General features: G+C 36.7%; 2 protein-coding genes across 3 annotated transcripts; one reads left to right on the forward strand and one right to left on the reverse strand.

Moving 5' to 3' along the window:
• The first annotated feature begins 1,527 nt into the window (after positions 1–1,527).
• gpr101 (G protein-coupled receptor 101) lies at positions 1,528–6,062 on the forward strand. The gene has a single exon (XM_046849711.1). The coding sequence runs from the start codon at positions 2,278–2,280 to the stop codon at positions 3,562–3,564; it is 1,287 nt and encodes a 428-aa protein (XP_046705667.1). The 5' UTR covers positions 1,528–2,277; the 3' UTR covers positions 3,565–6,062.
• LOC124386084 (transmembrane 9 superfamily member 2) lies at positions 5,287–17,678 on the reverse strand. 2 transcript variants are annotated; one of them, XM_046849709.1, is made up of 18 exons: positions 17,399–17,678; positions 16,967–17,034; positions 16,784–16,877; positions 16,153–16,280; positions 15,868–15,997; positions 15,572–15,699; positions 15,186–15,297; positions 15,011–15,090; positions 14,810–14,915; positions 14,180–14,221; positions 13,596–13,728; positions 13,300–13,419; positions 12,611–12,668; positions 12,361–12,520; positions 9,362–9,513; positions 9,084–9,195; positions 8,497–8,668; positions 5,287–6,579 (listed from the first exon to the last, which is right to left on the reverse strand). In XM_046849709.1, exons 1-18 carry the CDS (start codon positions 17,528–17,530, stop codon positions 6,512–6,514), a joined length of 1,995 nt encoding a protein of 664 aa, XP_046705665.1. In that variant the 5' UTR covers positions 17,531–17,678; the 3' UTR covers positions 5,287–6,511. The 2 variants fall into 2 exon arrangements, with proteins under 2 accessions (XP_046705665.1, XP_046705666.1); XM_046849710.1 differs by lacking the exon at positions 14,180–14,221 and having other exon boundaries at positions 17,399–17,677.
• Between the last annotated feature and the right edge of the window lie 4,093 nt (positions 17,679–21,771).

A 21,771-nucleotide genomic window follows, 5' to 3' on the forward strand; every position in this document is an offset into this window, starting at 1 on the left:
AATATGCGGTTCACGATTAAGAATTTCATACCGGAAAAGAGGAAGGCCAAGGAGGAGGTTCATGGATGTGGTGAGGGAAAACATGCAGGTAGTTGGTGTGAAAGAGGCAGATGTAGAGGACAGGGTGGTATGGAAATGGATGATCCGCTGTGGCGACCCCTAATGGGAGCAGCCGAAAGAAGAAGAAGAAGAAAAAGTTATAAACCGTTATTAATCGGAATTATTTACAATCACACTTCAATATAAAGTCAGCCAGATGAGGGTGTGTTCCTTTTTGAGTCTTGTTGCACTTCAAAGTTCCTCCTCATATAATTTAAAGAATTTTATGCTTGCAACTATCAACTGTGCTTGTTTTATATATATATATATATATATATATATATATATATATATATATATATATATATATATATATATATATATATATGTAAACGTATCTCCAAAAGCACAGTTGATAGTTTTATTTATCAAAACAAAATCAAATCAAATCAAATCAAATGTTATTTATCACATACACATACATACAGAGAACGACATGCAGTGAAATGCTTTTATATATATATATATATATATATATATATATATATATATATATATATATATATATATATATATATAGTTATAGTTATAGTTATTTATAATATATATATTATAAATAACTATAACTATAACTATATATATATATATATATATATATATATATATATATATATATATATATACAGTACAGACCAAAAGTTTGGACACAACTTCTCATTCAAAGAGTTTTCTTTATTTTCATGACTATGAAGATTGTAGATTCACTGAAGGCATCAAAACTATGAATTAACACATGTGGAATTATATACATAACAAAAAGTGTGAAACAACTGAAAATATGTCATATTGTAGGTTCTTCAAAGTAGCCACCTTTGCTTAGATTACTGCTTTGCACACTCTTCGCATTCTCTTGATGCCTACTTTGAAGAACCTACAATATGACATATTTTCAGTTCACTTTTTGTTATGTATATAATTCCATATAATTCCACATGTGTTAATTCATAGTTTTGATGCCTTCAGTGTGAATCTACAATTGTCATAGTCATGAAAATAAAGAAAACTCTTTAAATGAGCAGGTGTGTCCAAACTTTGGTCTGTACTGTATATATATATATATATATATATATATATATATATATATATATATATATATATATATATATATATATATGTGTGTGTGTGTGTGTGTGTGTGTGTGTGTGTGTGTGTGTGTGTGTGTGTGTGTATAGTTGTAGTTATAGTTATAGTTATTCATAATATATATACTATATACTGTATATAGTTTCCAATAGTTCATTGTTTTTCAATGGGTATTATTGTATCTAATAACAGTTGTTTTTTTATCTGAGGTTATTTATGCTTTAAATCGAAAAGCAGCTATGCTGCATGTAGGGCAGGGGCATGTTGTTCATATAGGGTTTTATAATAGCGATGTGAAATAGAATAGAGTAGAGCAGAAAAGCGATTTGAGAAGGAAAGAGTGTGAGTGTGAAGAAGAGAGATAGAAAGGAAGAGAGAGAAGAAAAGGAAAGGCAAGGCTGTCGGCGATGATCGGAGACGTGCGTTGCATTAAAAAAGCACAACGCGGCCATTGATTATCAGTGAAATGGGAGCGCAGCGTCGCGAATCCTGCACAGCGCCGTCAATGGGCACACTCTCAATGGAGGACACACGACTAACACCACGCCACAGCCTTGGATATGATGCTACTAAAGACACTGAAGACACAGCTCTTATAATGGTGACTGTCGCAAGGTAAAAAAACCCTAAATAAAATCGTCGTTTTTTATCATTATCGGACAGCGACGAGAGAGAGAGCGACAGATTCTTTGTGTGCAGAAAATCCGAGATTGGTTTAACAATGGAATTTTGACAGCTGTAAATTCCAGCTGTTTTGCCACCGTTGCAAAGGAGAAAACGGATTAAAGATCACAGCTCAGGCAGCCGTGCGTGATGGAAGATATGCCGAAGAAATATTAAGGAGATTTAAGTATAACAAGACAAGGAGCTGTTATGTTGTGCTTCTGCTACATTTGATCCAAGAATGTAAGTCGGACCTGGTACACCATATTGAATTTTTGTTGTGGAAATAGCTGAACAAAATGATGGACTCTGTTGAATGTAGACCCTCGATGCACTTCCACTGTATTTAAACTCCTAGGCAGATTGTCGGAGAATGTTGCTGGGGTGTTCGAGGCCGCCACATGTATAGTCACCCACTTAATCAGCATCACTATGCCCACAATGCAAGATCCTATTATGAATTATAACTTGAGTGCATTGCCTTGGGACCCTGGTGCCCTCCAGCCAGCCTCGTTGACAAGCAGCGCTGTGAAGATGGTGGCAATATCAGCTATTGTGTGCATGTCTCTGTTTGGCAATGTGGTGGTTCTGCTGGTGTTCCAAAGAAAGCCACAGCTACTGCATGTGGCCAACCGCTTCGTGCTCAATTTACTGCTGGCTGATCTTCTACAAACGGTGCTTGTAATGCCATTTGTTATTGCTGCCACTGTACCTGAGGTTTGGCCACTGGACACCCGTCTGTGTCAAGCCCTGGTGGTGCTCATGCACCTTTTTGCTTTCACTGGAGTTAACACTATTATCGTCGTATCAGTGGACCGCTACCTGGCCATTATCCACCCGCTGTCATATCCTACACGCATGACACCTCACCTGGGCACTAACCTGATCGCTCTTACTTGGCTGTTAAGCTTGCTGCAGAGCACCCCACCTCTCTATGGCTGGGGAGCTATTGATTTCGACCGACACCATAATGCCTGCACCATGGTGTGGTCCTCCAGTCACTCATACTCAGCAATGGTGGCCACTCTTTCCTTCTGGTTGCCTGTGGCCATCATGCTTGGCTGCTACTGGATGGTGTTTAGGGCAGCCCGGCGGCAGAATGCTTTGGTGCACCCTATTCAAACGAACCACCCTCCAGACTTAGTGTCCAGTCCCCACGAGCAGCAACAGCAGCAGTTCCAACATGAAGGTGGCTCGTTCACAGCCACAAATCCTGCCAGGAACAGGCATCGACGCTTCCACTACCACTGCAAGGCAGCAAGGGTGGTTTTTGTCATCATGGCCTCCTATGTGTTTAGCATGGGACCGTACAGTGTTTTGAGCACCATTTCCATAAGTTCCCGCACTGTTGTGCCACCATGGCTAGCCTCACTGGCACTTGTCCTCTTTTTCCTGCAGTGCTGCCTGCACCCTTACATCTATGGCTACATGCACCGTAGCGTGCGCAAGGAGTTCTTGGCGCTGCTCTGTGGGCCACGATGTGGACAGGCCCATCCAGTGCGAGGTTCGGCTGTGGACAGCTGCTTCACAGTAACAGATGGGAGGTCAGCACAGATGCATATCCCCAGCCACATGACCCGCATATGTTCGCTCCAGACTTGGGAGGAAGGGACATCATCATCCTCACCAATAACCCGGAGATCAAGGGAGAGCCACAAAGAGACGACGTCTGTGAGCCTGAGCTCTGAGAAGGAGCTTACTCTGAATAGCATCAAGTGAAACTATTGTAGTATCATGTAATATGTTTGAGACAAATGAAGACATTCGTTTGCATGACAGGCTCAGTATTAATTAGTCTAGATAAGTTTATGTCTTAAAGATGTCTGAATGACCAGGAGGTTTCATCAGTTTTACCTCTGTATATGACTAGACTGTCAGAATGCCCTGGGGGACAAAAAATAAATTAGACAATAGTGTTTATTGGCTGCTATAGTGGTTAGTAGTTACTATTTGTCAGTTTCTTAAAAGTGAGAAGACAGAAAGCTCCTGTACCTCTGATATTTTTGTTAACACCTGTGTAAGTGGTGGTTGCACATTGCAGAAATGCTATGCCAATGTTCTCAATGGAAAAAGGTTGTGTATTTGATGGCCTGTTGAAATTGAAATATTATGACGTTCTAGGTATGTTAAATGTAGTATATTTTTTACTATTTTTTGATATAGTTGGGATTTACGTTATTTTGTGATGCAATGTGCAATATTTGTAAATTCAACCAAAACACGTATTCTGGGTCCAAACATTTTTAAAGAAAAGGAGGAACGTTGATGTTTAAACATTGAGATGTAAATCTTGCTGTGGTGCCCCAGCTGCATGACATGAGAATGTGGGAAAAAAAGGAACAAGTTTCAGAACGATAACAAAAGCAGATGGGTTTTAGAACATCAGAATTACAGGTGAGCAAGAGAAAATTTCCACAAGACGTTTATTCAAATTTTAAACGTATGCAATGCTGGAAAATTAACCCACAATTACACTTTACCTGAAACCCTGATTTCATGTGGCGGTTGCTGGTGTTCCTCATGAAAGCCTCCAGTGTGCAAGTTTTAGTACAGTGTGCACATTGGCTTAGTTCCTGACCACTGAAATGACCTTTGCTGGCTCTAAAGCAGTCTTTAAAAGGGCTGTGTAGTATCTCACTGCCTTTAAGAAAAACATAATGGAGTATGCTCAACAAATGTTCAAATGGGAACCAATCCTCATCGGCACTTAATGTTCTGGAGTGTACCACAGCATGAGGAAAACTCTTTTGCGTCTGTATTCAGTTGCACATCATCATCAAAATATGTTAAGATCAGATTGCCTTACACTGATATACTGTACTGGACTAAATTATCGTGTTACTTTGACATAATACGCACACATACTTCTGGCCCTGTTTAAAATGCTCACAGCATGATCCATGGTGCAGTATTTATTTGTATTTGGCTGAAACCAATATCACACTAATGCTTAATGAATTTTGTTTTGTGCTGCCCTACTTAGCAAGTAAAGGCCAGAGCAATATTCATTCATGTTAAGCGATGAACCAGGGAGATCAAAAGGCTGACGAGACTTTCACTACTGGCTAGTGAATATAAACACTGGAAACATTTCCTCTTTATAGACAAAAAAACCTCAGTTTATATTAGTTTATTAATTGTCTGACTCTTTTATTAAAGTGGCATAGCCTTAGGACACACATTACCTGTTTTTCACAATATAGTCAATAGTGTGTCTGCTATTTTTTTATATGCATTATAATCCAGACTGTTAAGCTTACAGTCCCAGCAAATGTGGGCCAAACAATGACACTTATAAAGGTGCATGTTTTGGGAAAAGAGATGAAACAAGTTACTGTTTGTACCTCTCACATAACTTGGAAATCAGTTACGCAGTCCCTGGTCTTGGGGACATCTTGCACTGTATATTTTATTTAATTTATTTATATCAATTGAATTGAATCAAAATGTATTCATTATTTATTCTTTTTTTTTAAACAATGCACATAAGATAAACAGCATCATAAATCTAAACCCATACTAATGTACTTCTAAATGAAAGGATTATTGGATGAACCTTCGACATTCGTGTTTTCAACATGGTTATAGCCTGCCATTTTTACATAAATGTTAAAACGCACACACACGCACACACACACACGCCAGTCACTTGATGACTCTATCCAACCAACATTCCTTCCTCTTTAGTATCAAACAGTAAACGAGTAAACAAATAAGATCCTTATAATGCAAGGCATTAAAAAATACTTGTACTTATATTAAGAAATAAATTGTTTTAAACGATGTAGATGAATATTGTAATGATTTATATTGTGCTTTATTTTTGTTTCACGATCTTTCGGTATAGCTCACATGATTTTCTGAAGCTCAGTAGCAGCTGTGAGCAATTAAAATTTCTTGAAACAAAGCTTTACCGTAGTCGTCATTGCTTATTGCTCTCATGCCTCTCTGTCATTTATTAAATCAGTTACTTTCATTGTTTTACTTGTAAGTCAGTGTGGGTTATTCATAAATATGAAATAGGTTGATCCAATTATTAGTGATAAACAATCTTGTTTATCCTTATTTTTTTATTTACAAACCTTATCATCATTTGGCTAAGAATATTTTTATAAAACAGAAGTAAAATGACACTGAATTTCATGTTTTAACAATCAAATTATAAAACACAGTAGAATGAGTTATTAATAATAAAAAAGGGGGAAAAAAAGGAAGAAAAAAAGAGAGTAACCAAGGTAAAAAAGAAATGAGAATATCTGGAGAACAATATAAAAAAGATAATATAGAAGAATTTTAACATAGAAGTCGGAATGACTTTTCTAGTCCGATATCAGTGTGTTTCAGGTCACAGATATGTATCTGATTCTTTTGATCACTCTTGTACATTTCCCACAGTGTTCAGTGACAAGTTAACCCTTTCACGTGCAAATATTTGAGCCTGCTCAGTTCTCTCTAGCCAGCGTGTCCATAACATTCATCATTTTCAAACATGTTAATTGTGCAAACTAATATACCAAATTACACAGAAGAGAAAGAGAATTATGATGGTAAAACTAGTTAATAAGCAAAGAAGGACATCTCTCGCATAACAGTCTGCCAATCAAAGTTGAACACTGAAGAGATTTCCACACATTGTCCAGAGAGTCCAGTGCTGAGATTTCCCAGCTTAATCCACTTTCACTACACTGTAGATTTTGTTTACAAACCAGAAACAGGCAAAAAAGCCAATGGTACCTGTGGAAAGACAAACAGACAAATGAGAAAAGCCGGATATATATTATTCAAAGCATTTAGACACTTGTGGCATTTAAAAATATCTATATAGTAAAATGTGTGAATAATACAAGATTTGTTTATATACAAGATTAGCTTATTTGGTTCAATTGCACCATGAATTTAATAAAAAACATTTACGTTTATAAAAAGAAAATGCTAAGACAGCAGCTTATATAAAGAGATGGAGTTAGCCCATACACTGATTTAATTATGAAGCACTTTTTCTGTGTTATTTATGGGTTTTAATAAATCGAAGTGCTATGCTGAGATTATATGAGTGATTGCCTTTTATTAACAATCTGCTTGATCACTAGATGTAACATTTCTAAATCTGCCTGTATTTGAAATCCAGTTCGGCATATGAACTTTCCAGGCCTCGTGAAGCAACATTGCACATGCAGAGAAAGAAGGTGGAAATCATATACCACAGCTATTAGAAGTTTACAGATTTAATGCATCCCACGTATTGGCATGTGTGGGTGTTTTCAACCAGGAACAGCTAGATTGTGCTGTTACCATGTCAACTTCTGACCACCTCTACCTTGAAAATACAAGTGTGTGTCAAAGGTTGTAAACAAACATGTTCTGTTTCTGTTTGGATCCTTGTTTTAAAATCCTAAACATGATATAAATGTCATAAAAGCCTGACTCAGGGATTCTGAAAAAATCTTTTAGATCCATGGCAACCTATAAACTGGCAGCCAGACATTTATTATGTAGACAGTGGTGCCAAATGTAAGACCGTAATAACGATCCTGCAATCGTATGTGATCGCAAGGACTGTGCTATGTAATGGCCAATCGATTCGTTAATGACTGTAAATCTACTAGGACTCTTTTTTTTCTACACAAACAGAATTATGGAAGACCATTACCAAGAAACCAAGAAGGTAGGATTGAGCATTTGAGTGGCTGAAGATATTCAGTAACGGAAAAGAGGGCGTGAGACTCCAGACCAACTCAGTGCAAAACAGAACACTGTCATTTCAGGAAGAATCAGCAAAATAAGATCATGGATCATTGTGCCACTTCTGTATATGCTTTTGGATCAGAGCTGATTTCCTTTAGCCTTATCCAACTGAGAAAAATTGTGGCGGATATGATTAAAACAATAAGTGGGCTACTATAACAGTAAAAAGGGGGCATATTGTATTTTTGTTTATGTTTCTTCATATACTACCAACCCTAAACACCTCTATTAAGGGCTAATGTGACATGAAGAGCAACAAGAAAAGCCTGTGCCATAACCTGTGCAGCTGTGTTACCATGGTAACAGACCCCACTGACTGTAAAAACTTTACTTTGTTATCTTAGCTTCATGCAAATTACAAGGCAAATACTAGTATTTCCTTGACACCGTTTAAATATGCATCTGCACACAACTTTGCAGTTTTCCTTTAAATCAGAGATAACACAAGCACATCAAAAGGTGTGTGGAAATAAAAAAGGTTTGCCCAAGGCAAAAAGCAAATATAAACCAGAGTTAGCACACAGCAGTTATACTTAAGGGGTACTTCTTCAAAGGAGTGGCAACAGGATACAAATCCTGCCCATTCTAAAATGGTTACGAATATAGAGTACTGTGCAGCCTATTGACTTTTATTCCTCATCACAGGATGTGCAAACAGAGCAAACGGATTACACTCTGCCTTTTCATCACTCTGACTTCCCCACAGTATCACTATAAAACCAGTGTCTGTGTAAAGCCTGACCTTTTTGATCGATGCTTCTGATTATTGAACGGTTCGGTTTTCATACCGTTAAGGCGATGACACGTTGCAAGGGCACAACGCACTTAAAAAATGCATTACGCTGTTTTCATCAGCGATGCTTTTTCTTGAAAATGTCAACTGTTCAGATACGGCCTGCCACTTACCTGTGAAAAGGAAGAATATAAGAACCATGATCAGGGTGTAGCCAAAGTAAAGAATAATACTGGCAGCTCCTTGGATTTGCAGTTTGGAAAAGAAATAATGTATAGCGTAGATGAAGAGATAAACGGCGGTGAATCCACTAGTGAGGAAGGAACGCCACCACCAGTGATAATCCTGTATAGGAAAAAATAGAAAAGTGTGTGGGCAAAAAAACAACACACAAACACCCAAAACTCACTTTACTACACTACCACTACAGGCTATACAACACTTCAGCAGTTATGTGTGGTTTTTGAGCACAAGTCTAATTTGCCGGGGATTGCCTTGCATGAAATTGTTATGAAAACCTGTGAAATCTGACCCATATTGTTAGATATAACAATATATTGTTTAATGTAAGCCCTCAGTACACTATAACTTTAAAATCCATCCTAAATGTAAAAAACTAAACACTTATCACTATGTAGGTCTGTGAGGAATTTTTTGGACATTCATTCACACTGGATTTCACTTTTGGTTATCACTAATAAATACATTCCTGAATGCAAATCAATTAAAAAAAACTTGACTTCCCAGTCTACAGCCTCACCTCAGCACACAGATGAAAGTAGCAGAGCAGAATGGTGGCTTCTGAACATGTGATGAGGAGAATAATAAACACCAAGAACAAGAACCCAAACATATAATACATCTGGTGAGACCTGCAAATAAAGAAATGTCACAAAACTGTTAAAACTTTTTTATCCTACTATAACAGGGGAATGTATTAGTCTTATAAATTGAATAGTAATAATATTATTACTACTACTATTAATAATAATAATAATGATGATAATAATAATTCATAATATTCAAATATCAGGGTACCAGATGCTGTTAAGTATAAAGAAGAGCTGGATGAAAATGCAGCCGAAAGGCAGGATGCCACCCATGATAATGCCTGGAATGGGTTTGGTAAAAAAGGACTGCTCTGGGATTTGCCGTGGGATCTGGTTTGTTCTCACTGGCAATTCTATCACCTGTATTTTGAAGGGGGAAAAAAAAGAAAAGAAAAAAACGCCACAAACAATTAAAAAACAGCATAAGCCACCAGCACAGGCAAATACACACAGGCAATAGATTTGAATAAATACATTTGAAAAAGAACTAATGTCATTTTTAATATTCTGGTTTATTTCTGAGATTCTTGGGCTGCCAGGATTCACTGAAACTTTTAAAAGATCCGCTAAGAGCAAACAAGCTTGAAATCGAAATGAAAAAAGGAGAAGAATGTTTCTATTTCCCCAGGCATCAGTGACAACCAATATATCATTTCATTAGTTGATGAAAATGATCATATAGAAAAACTCATATGATAGACACAGAATATTCATTTCCCGCTTTCAACTTTTCATTTTCAAGTTATGAAGGCACAGTGAAAAAAAAAAAAAAACGAAGATGAAGAAACGTTGAGTTTTTCTTCAATTATTAAGCAATTAAAGCAATAGATAACCAGAGAATCTACATAGAAATGTCATTAAATGTCATGTTTGTATCGTCGGTGAAACAAATTTGAATGGTCCGTTAAACTGAACAGTTATGAGAGACCTCATCTGTCTATTGCTAAATTTAAGCATCTCAAATGCCCTGGTTTTATGTTCTAGTCATGCTATTCACTCAATATTATCCCCTGCTTGTTTACTTATATGTGCGTTATTATGTGTCTACGCAGTCAAGTCTGAGACAATAAGCGATAAGATGATGATTGCACCTTCACAAACTATAACATCTTGAAGCAGTCAGTTACCTGAACATCTATGGGTATAACAGACTTCCTATTCTTTCACACAGTGTGTTCAGAATAAAAGCATTTTTCCAGGTAAAGCATCATGTGTGTAACTGATTTGCTGCTTGGGCTCTATAAAAAGCAGTATGGTAACAGAGAATAATGGAGTTTAGCACTTATGTATGAAAGGACATAAAATAGGGGTGCAGCCTGGGTGTGGGAGATACGTAAACCTATTCTGTGGATGATTTTGTGCTTGTGGTGTGTTTTATGCATTTTTAATGTACATCATTTCAAATAAGACTAAAAAGCGAATAAATATTTCAGGTGGTAATCAAAAATTATTTTCCCTCTAACAGGTTACAATATCTAAAATAACTTCTAATTCTAAACAGGTACTTCTTTTACATATTAGGTATCTACATTTTTCGACCAGACTAGACTGTAGATCCAGAGACTTAGAGTGTAAATATATGCAGGGAGAGAAAATGATCAAATACTATGGCATGAGTAAACACATTCTGTAGTGACAATTTTAAAAATAAACATTACATGCATGAAAGTAGTTTCTCGCACTTGAGTTTAATTAAATTGGCCCACCAGGACTGAACATGCACACTGATTTCCCCTGCCTGCTTGGCTGATTAATCAATTTCTGGTTTGTCCAAGCTTGATATTATTATTATATAGAAGACATGCAGCAACTGAGCCTGCATTGGCTGCAACAACAGAACCAGTTAATACAATGCAAATATACAGAGCCCATATCATCACCAAGCTGTCAGACAATGACTCACATCACTACCCATTTGCAACCAATGATTATTTGCACAATGTCTGGCTTTGAAACTCAGTTTAGAGCATCTGGTCTAAAAGCATGAGCACACTGTCTCAGAGCCTTGGTTCTACCATCCCAATATGACCAGCTGTCTCAGTTCTAGACAAGCTCTTTTCCCTCTAATCTTCCTTATTAAGTATTACATTTTACATTGTCACTGGGTTGCAGCTCTAAACGTGCAAAAGAAAGCATTCAGTTAATACTTCTAGGAAAGTTACTGCTTTTAAGGGAATGTATGAACATATGGCCAATGAAAAATGCTGAATGCATTATTTGGGAGATTACAATTGATTTTATTGATACTGATTATATTGTTCGGTGTTTAATATTGTGGGATAATACAGTATTGGATTCAAGAGCACATTAGACAAAGCCCTGTCAAAATCTGGACTATAGTCAATGGAATCTGAGTAAAGATAAATATGACAGCAGGGCAAGACCAAGACCAAAATCATAAACACACAAGGCTGGCAAGTACTGAGACTAACAATAGTAAGCTAGTTAGATTTAATAAGACATTTCTCTTGAATTGCCTACTATATTTAGCCTACTTCGGTATTATAATCTTGTACAAATAAGCACATATGGCATATGTAAGGTGTAGGCTTGTTCAACATAGGTTCGTTAGAGTGATGTTGTCTCTGGTAATGTTGAAAAAACGATTTGAGTCTTTGTAGGATGAGAGATCAAAGATCAAATAAAACTGTACACTAGATGTTGACAGGTCTAGATTTTGAGAACCACAACACTAAAGTTCAGGCTATTTAAAATACACATTTTACATTTGCAGCCATCAAGATATTGAAGGATGTTTGCTACCATTTGGATTTTGTGCATTTATTTATTGTCGGGAAAAAAACTCTGTGTTGTATCAAATCTTGTTACAGTTTGGTTGGTGATGGCAAACACATTTTCTGCATAACTGGTTACAGTATGCTTTGTCTGTGTGGCTATTGAAATTCTACCTGGAATGTCTAGTTTAGGGCAGATTCTACATCATGACCTAGAATGGTGGAACTGGTAGAACTGGGTGCTGGTCCCTTTTTTGCATTCATGCACTACTGTCAAAGCTTAGCTGCTATTCCACAAAATACAATGGCTTTTAAAAAAAAACATTGTCACTGGTGTATTCTCTACAACGATTCACTAATACATCTGACAAATCTCTAAATAGTCTACAACCCAAGATAAAACAACAATGGGAAAAAAGGCAATCCAAGAATCAATCATAAAATTTGCACTAAACCAAGAGCAGTAACTCACCGCTTTTTTGAAGCCAATGTACGCGCCTACGAAGGTAAGAGGAACAGAAATGCCAAACCACAGTGCCAGGATAGCTATCAATGTGCCGAATGGGATGGCAGCAGACGAACCCTCCACCCACAGAATCAGATTCATCAGGAAGAAATCCGCAAAAACAATGCTGTGAATGACAGAGTGTTATAATGTGAATCATTTTACAAGCCAACCTCGCTACAAACTACTTTTACCTCAAAACACAAGACAAACATACCCAGGACACAAAAGTGCTGTCAATAAAACATTTGTTTTCCATTTTTCTCCACCAAAACCTAAAGAAGAACAAACAAACATTGCTCATATATATATATATATATATATATATATATATATATATATATATATATATATATATATATAGATATATATAGATATATATATATATATACACAGCCAATCACCAGACACATACTGTAAACACACTGTACATATTTCAATATTATAATCAATATTATTTATTACATATTATACAGGATTAAGATTGGGATTAAGCAAATAATCACACCAGGCAAAAGTATGCAAACAGTATTAGATTTGAATTCAAACTGAAACCATTTTCCAAAAAAAAAATCAAGATGTTTACTGGAATCCAATATGAAATATCTAAATACAAAAAAAAATCTAATGTATAACCAAATTCTTCACTTGAACAAAACTTAAATTAACAGTAAGGCAATCAATTGAATTAAGTAAGCGAAAGCCAAATATTTAATATATATGTTAAACTTAAACATGTTTGATTTCGGAAAAGCTTATCGTTTACAGAAATATAAATAATAGACAATGCCGTAATAATGACAGTTTCCTCTCATGGAGGGAAAATTAATGGTAAATGCCCTGTTATATTTTTCTTTATTAGCATAAACAGAAATACACTGAAAGTTCAATAGGAGATATCCTTACACTTGTACAGCCTGGCTGATACATAGCCAGCAGGCGTGCCCAGCAGGACCCACAGCACCACTGCACAGGTCATAAGGGCTCCTCTGTTTGCAGGAGACAAAAATCCGAGGCATGCTAGAACTGGGAGGGGGAAAAAAGTATACAGTAATACTGTAAACAGGCTAAAAAAAATCCACAAAGATCTTGTCTCATAGACTCAAAGTATTGGCCTTGCTATAAAAGAGTATAACAGAAACTTCACAACACATTTCAGTTTCAGGTTTTAATTTTACATGTAAGTTTCGGGTTCTACTTACAGAGCGTGATGAAGGTCATGATGAAAATCTGTGTGCCCTGCCCTAGAAAGACAGACAGCAGCATGCCACTCTTCGGTGGTCTGAACACGTCCCCGTGTACCTGCTTCCACCCCGACTCCTCCTGGGCGTCCTCCTGTTGCGCAGATCACAAAAACACATCGGGTAACAATGACAACACTTTGCCGCATTTTAAATAGAAGCAGAAAAAGGAAAAGGCAAGTTCAATCAGTACATTCTTACTTACAGCTCACCCATTTCTCATCCCCCAATAAAACAACATTTATCAGACACTGGTTACTGAGAGTTTATCAGTTTGATGATACATTTAGGATATGATAAAACATGGTACAGAGAATAAATGTAATCAGAATGCGGTAAATTTCCGTCAGCAGACATTTGCAGAAATGTGCACGCATTTATTTTTCATGTTTCCCCATGATTACTGAGAGTGCGTTATGACCAATCCACCATGTTTTAGCACATAAAGAAACCGCCCAGAAATGACACATTCAGCAGTCACCAAAACAACAAATCACAAAATCACCCTAAAAAGATATGCAAACAGGGCCTGGGAATACTCTTACATATGCAATGCCTGATTGTAGATGGATCTTAACCAAGTCTGCCTGCAAATGTTACAAATGAGATTTCAATATCTGGCAATACAAGGGTTGATCAGACAACTCTAATACAGGCAAGGCAAAGAATTAAATATGTAAAGTAAATATGTTTCCAGAAAAAAGGTACATAGTTGGATGCAGTGAAACCATTATGACTCTAAAGATTACTGAAAACATGCAAAATGCAAACATTGCAAGTACATTTATTACAGTTTTTCTCAGGTGCTCTGGAGCGTTTCTCAGATCAGAAATGAAATTTTAAAAGCTCCTTGTTCAAACTCCACATCATTTAGTCATCTGTGCTCATCATAAGAACATTTCTTGTTGCTTTGATAAAATTGTGAATGCTTTAATACATTTGTTTAGGTGATTGTGTACAAGTGTCTGCTGTTTCCTATCATTTATGTCATGTTGATCAAAATATATTATACTGGTTTCAGCTGAATAGTCTGAACCCCCAAAACACACCAGCATCAGTCAAATAAGTCAAATAAGCTTGTTTTTGCACTTTCAATTTCAATAGATGGTGAGAATACAACTTTATAAAGTTGATGTTATCAAAGCTAAAATGAAATAAGGTAAGAAGTACTGTACCTGGTCCACCTGGTTATACCTAGCGATGTCCTTGTGTAGAGTTCTCAGCATGATCATGGCCACCATGCCCGAGAGGAAGAGCACAATGACCAGGGAGTTCATGATGCTTCACAGAATGCAGAGGAAAAAGGTTATTACTATGCATGAGGACACCTGAAAACATTGTTCCTTTGAAAGGTTTGAGGAAAAAAGAGTTCCTACCTAAACCACTGGATGTTTGTATGAGGCATGGAGACCAAAATGTAATCCCACCTTGAAGCCCATTTGATCTGATCTGTCTTCTGCAATTAAAAAAAAAAAAGTCAATACCTAAAAGTCAGACTCGCTGAATACATGAAAGTTTTAGAAATTTTCAAAAATACATCGATGAACTCACTTCAAACTTGACTGAATAAGAGTAGGTCACTTCTAGATTACCAGTAAACTCTTTTGGTATGTCCATGGGTGGTCCTTCACACAACTGGCTGTTGCCCTCAGGGTGTTTAATGCTGAAATAAAAGTGAGCAATCGGGTATGATTTCACTCAGTTAAGTTTCATTATATTACCTGATTCGAAAAGACAGTAAAATGAACAAAAGGGAATGCCATGCTCTTGAAAGCAGATACTTTTTAATCACTTTTTTGGGTCATTATCATTTCAGGCAATTTGTCTCATTTTGGAGAGAGAATTGATATATGAATTGAAAAAGACATAAGAATCTTGAGAACACTGCTGATAAGAGAAGTATTTCATTAGTTTATATTGTGGTCAAAATGACTAACCTTTTCGGCTCTAGTCTCGCACCAACCAGCCGAGCACCTCTCCAGCTCTCATTTTCCCCGCTGTGGTAGGTTATGGTGATATCCACATGGTTGAAGAGGTAGAAAGTATTTTTCTTGTTGAACTCCGACTTAAAGCAAAAAATAGACACTAGTAAAAACACAGACAAAATGCATGCACAAAACTCAGACTACATTATATCATTTAAAACCTTTTAGCATTGTAAGCCATTGTCTTGCCAGATAAACAGGTTTAATATCACAGACTCCAGGAGATGTCAGGCAAACAGCTTACTCACACTGATGACGCAAGCATCTTTAGAACGTCCATCAAAGGTTACTAAGCAGCCGATTGGAAAACCGGGATTACAGTACTTTTGTCCGTCCTCTACGTCATAGCACCATGTTACAGGCATGTTGTCAACAATCCTGCAAACAACATACAACTTTTTTTACTATGGCAAAATGAACTATTGACCATTCAACTGGAAACAGAAAACAGGGTGAATCTGTAAAACTGCCTCTACCTGTTTCTTAGCAACTAAATAAATGTTAATCAACAGAATGAATTCAGACCCACTCACCAGTGATGCTGGTAATTTAGCTCCATGCCTCTTTTAAGAAAGTCCAAATTAGCTTTATCGTCCTGTTTCGATGGATCATACACTTTTTTGCACACGTTATGACAAGACTCATCTTTCCTGAATTTGAACTGAAACAGAATGTGTGAAACAAGATGTGTAAAATTACAGAATTATTGGCACCCACTATGTAAAACGAGCTAAAATTGTTACAAATAAATAAATATACAATGATAAGCTAAAATATGCAGGGTCATTGTTGAGTTGTATTTTTTTCTTATTTAAACAGGTTTTTTTTCCTTCCTTATTGTGTTGGATGACTGAGCTCATGAGCCCAAAATACGGTTCAGACATAGGATACTTCCTGAATCTCTAATAAGCATTTTTGGTTAGAACAAAGCTAAAAAGATATATGCTGAAATCATTTTCTATATATTAACAATCAGCAAAACAGAAGCAAAACCATAACGCAATTCAACAAATGAATCTTGAAGTAGCAAGTGTTTCTCAAATGCATTCATTGCCTAGAGTTAAGTGTAATTTCTTGAAACAGTGAAGGAGTGTAAACAAGCATCATCTTTCAGTGTGCAGGACTTCAGGTTACAACTGGTCTTGGACTGAAACATCGATCTACCTTGTAAGGTGAGGTCTCGATTCTCTCCCCGAACAGCACCTGGCCCAGGTTTTCTGAAGGCCTCTTCTCACGTTCATCTTTGCAAAAGTCAAACCTGAAATCAAAAAAAGTCAGTTATATAAATAGATCCTTATAGGCAGGAATCACCTTTAGGGTAGTAGTAAAAGGCTTGGGCTCACTCACACGTCATACTCGTAGGGCAGGACGGACTCAACAGAGTCCAACCGGTTTACAAACAACTGGATCTCAGTCTATTGAAATAACAGAAACCTCATGTCATGTTGCATCGAGAAAGCTGTTCACATCAAGTGATCTACCATGAATGACTTGACTAGCTCTAGCTGTCAAACTGCCCCAGGTGCAGAATGATCTGTTTTGTAAACTGTCCCAATTCAGCTATGGGTTCTAATCAACCACAATATTATAGAACGTTGTCTTTTGCAATCTAATGTAGCGTGACTTGCGTGAACTAACCGGTTAGCTTCTGAGCTACACTTACAGCAGAATGCGGCTGTGAATGCTAACAATGTAGAATACTTTTGATATATACAGCGCTGTGTCTGCAAACTGTCTCCAAGACGAATATTTAGGTGGGGGTGGGATTGACAACGTTACCTGGCAGTCACTGGTTTGCTTGTCCTCGTCGCAGAAATTAACCGGAGCTAAACCCGGAAGGTAGAATCCAGAGACGGTGCTAACAGCAAAGAAACTGCACACAAGTATAACGCATAAGTCCAGGGGCTTCATTTTATTGAGACTTCTTTCTGACTTCGTTCCTTAGCAACTTTGACAGAAATAAAGCTCGAGGGGGAAGTATTTTGAAGGTCCTTCTCCGTATGCTACAGCTTCAACTGAACTCCGTACACCGACTATGACGAAGGAGGGACGGCGGTTATTCCTTCCTGCCAATCAGGGGTATATTGGGCGTGGCCTAAAAGCGCAATTTACATATCGTAAACAATAGGGCGGGGCTTGTTGATGACGGCTTGTGTTGAGATCTGAAGCACCACTGAACACCGTCCCCCTCGCGCGCCCCCGAGTTTAAGGCGGGGCCACAGACTGCAGGATGGAGAACTGCGTGTGATCCCGCCCACAACTATTTGATTAGCTGTTGGACTCAATGTTGTTGTAGACGTATTACCCAGCGTCGTGTATATGGTCATAAACGTCTTTTAGATTGATTACATTTTTTCTTGGTTGCTTTGGAGCGTTTCTCGAATCATTCATAATATTTGCAAACGAGCAAGTGCATTTCTAAATTTGTACAAACAGCACAACACTTTGGATTTCTTGTAAAAGCCTGTACTTTTCTCAAAATCCTTTTGAGTTCATCTCTCAAAAGTAAGTACTTGTGTCAACGAACATCTCATTGCCATCAGAGTAACAAGTCCTAACTAACTACGGTGTGGATTACAATGACTGAAAATGCGCAAAGATCAATTTTTTCTGTATGGTAAATATATACATTTCAGCAGTGCAAATCTATTTATTTCATTGCTTATTTGATTTATATTGATTGCATGAGAATGGACAGGATTCACATTTTTACTGAACTGTACTAGTGTTCTTTTGTTTCTTGGTTGTTTATCCATTTTTAGAAATTGTAAGTCTGTGTTTGTCACCAATTGAAGGTTCACGAGATTCACCTTTGACCTGTTTTTATGTTCTCCCTCCACATCACCGGTGTGCCGCCCACACCCCTATCCTTATATACACGAATGATAGTTACATTTCTGACGGCAGTTTGCAAAGCAGTGCACAGAAGTGCGACTGGAAAGTGTTCAGCCTTGTGGTCAAAATTTAGTCGATCATCTTATTGTTCTCAGAAGTTAGAACAAGACTAAGACATAGGATATTTTGAACAGCATAACCTCAACTGATAATGTAGGAAACAGCAGACAATTGTACACAATCAAGTAAATAAATTCACAAACGAGAATTTTATGATGTGTGAAAGTGACTAAATGATGTGGAGGTTGAACAAGTTGTTTTGAGCTGAAAAATGCTCCAAAGCAACTGAGAAAATTTTTGTTTTAGATTGTTCATGTAGCTTTTGACCAGTAGGTGGCGCTATCACATTCTGCCTAGCCTCAGGCCATGGTCCTGTTCATGTGTGTCTGCACAATCACATTCATTAGACCTATTATATTATACCTATTTAGAGTATTTAAAATTGTTTTGTAGGATGTGTAGCAAAACATAGTATATAGTAAATAAAATAAAATATAATCTAACGGGATGTCTGGCTTGTAAATTCTGGACACATGGTTCAAACTTCAATAATGAGAGTGTTAGAAGCACTTGGCCCAAATTTGATCAAAATGTTCTTTAGACCCTTCACAGTCAGTGTGCCAAATTTCACAACTTTTTACCAGGCAGTTCAAGCCAGAAGAAGAAGGAAAACAACAACAGAATAACAGAATAGTTACATTTCATCTTGTGGAATGTATCTTAGATAAGTTTTTGTAATTAATTGTCTATGCTATAACAGTTATAAACCATTTTTAGCATTTAAATCATAAAAAACATTTTTAGATGCATATTAACCATATTTTTAAAAGAATATAGATAGGAAATTATAAAACCAATTTTTCCATTATCTAAACCTAATAGTTATAAGCTAAAGTTTGCACATTATAAGTGTGTTATACTGTATATTTTCTATTGTATATACAGAAAACATATGAAATATTGATTCAAAGTACATAGATATCATTTTACATCATTTAACAAAATCATTTACCTGAAAATATAGGCTAACCTATGCCAGTATAAAGACATCTTATTTTCATCCTTCTGATGCTACATTTCAGTGATGAAATATATTAATTGTTGCTGCACCCAAAAATGACATCATCTATTTATTCTGGGTCTATGTGCTTCAACCAAACACTTTAGGTGGAGCGACACATGTGACACACTTAAATTCCACTCCAAGAGATATATCAGAATGAGCGCTTCCACAAAATAGTTTAAATATCATAGAGGTAGTATGTTTAGAAATTCAGGGGAACAACCTTCTATCAATCTTAATATGAGAGCAGCAACGGGACAACAAGGACCAGCACTGACCAAAGGTGTACGTGACCATGATTACCATTTGTCCTACACTGTCTTGTGTTGTCTTTTGCACTGTCTTGTCTTGCACTGTTTGCACCAGGTCGCACACGATGCACTTTATGTGGCGAGGATAACTTACTTTAGTCCTTAGCTCTGTGTTTATCTGTTATGTAGCTTTATGTTGTTTTATGTTGTTTTATGTAGCTCCAGGTTCTGGAGTAACATTGGCTCATTTCACTGTGTACTGCATCAACTATATATATGGTTGAAATGACAATAAATGTTGTTTGACTTGACTCGACTCGATATTTAAACGGTACTAACACCTGACCATTTGGGGGGCAACACCTATAACAATACCAAACAAAGGAGTATGTGACCATGATTACCATTTGGGCCGTTACTCAATGCTTACCCTTAATTTGCATTTAAAAGCAAATCCGATTTAGATTACCAGCAGGAAATACTGTATAAAATATTCAAGCAGGAATCAATGTGTTCTTTTTTTCCCTGTGTTCTTTTTGACTTTTGGTGCTCACAGTATCTTGCGATTGTTAATTACCTTGATTAATATTTATATAACTTCTGTACAATTATACATACAATGTACATATTACATATTGTAATTTTTTATACCACTCATTCTGTAAACATCTGCACTACTGTTTTATTTATGTGTATCTTTATATAACTTACAGTACATCCTGTCTAATATTTATTTACATTAAATGTACATGTATATATATTTACATGCTGTACATACATGCATATTTATCTGCACTGGTCAATTTGCACAATTGCTACTATTTGCACCTCTGGTAGATGATAAAATGCATTTCATTTCTGTGTACCTGTACAATGCAATGACAATAAAGATCTATCTATCTATCTATCTATCTATCTATCTATCTATCTATCTATCTATCTATCTATCTATCTATCTATCTAATTAATTATTTGCAAGTGTGTGCCATGTGCAATGCAATCCTCACTAGGGCATCATCAGTGTATCTGTATTAAGCCCCTAGGCAGCACATATGTGGTGTAGCACTTCGTCTGGTGAGACCACTAGCAACACAACACTGGCATCAGCGCACTCAATCTGCTTGTTATTAATCATGTGAGCCAGAACGCATGCCACTGATTTCTGGCTCAGAAGGCTTTCTTGGCTCCTTTGCTGTGTTTATTAGATGTCGCAGGACAAGGGTGTTTGTGCCTAGCAAGATGTTTAGGCTGTAGTTCTTGGGCTAGACCTATCTTTGAAGTATGCAGGGTCAAAGTCTGCCAGCTGAGCACACTGTGTTCAGCACAGTTGCTATCCAGTTCAGACACCATGTCGTTAGCATACAGAATGCAGTGAGCATACAGCTGGTGTCTGCCTTGCACTTTTTAAGGAGTTGTATGTGCACAGTTGTTGCATCATTGCTGTTGTGGCCAACTATTTTTTTGTAATTAAGAACTATGTGGGATAACTGACATAAGTGAGGAGAAAAGAGGTATATTCTAAAATATTTTGAGTAAATCAGCGATCAGATGGTATAAATATAAAATATAATATAATATCACACACACACACACACACACATATATATATATATATATATATATATATATATATATATATATATATATATATATATATATATAATCTTAATCATCTTTATTACGTTGAGTGGTTTTATGTTCAGCATGGTCGAGATATGTATATATATGTATATATATATACGTATATGTATATATATACGTATATGTGTGTGCGTGTGTGTGTACTTTTAATGAATTTTTAGATTTTTTTCTAATGAGCTGTTCTGTATATTTATTTATTTCTGCATGTCCACGTTTATTTATTTTTTCCTTCAGTTTACCGGTTTCCATACCAGGGTGTACCGCAGATATCAACTTTTACGTGCGAGACTGTTCGTCGAGTT

This window comes from Silurus meridionalis, chromosome 5, assembly GCF_014805685.1.
Source record: "Silurus meridionalis isolate SWU-2019-XX chromosome 5, ASM1480568v1, whole genome shotgun sequence".
NCBI lineage: Eukaryota > Metazoa > Chordata > Actinopteri > Siluriformes > Siluridae > Silurus > Silurus meridionalis.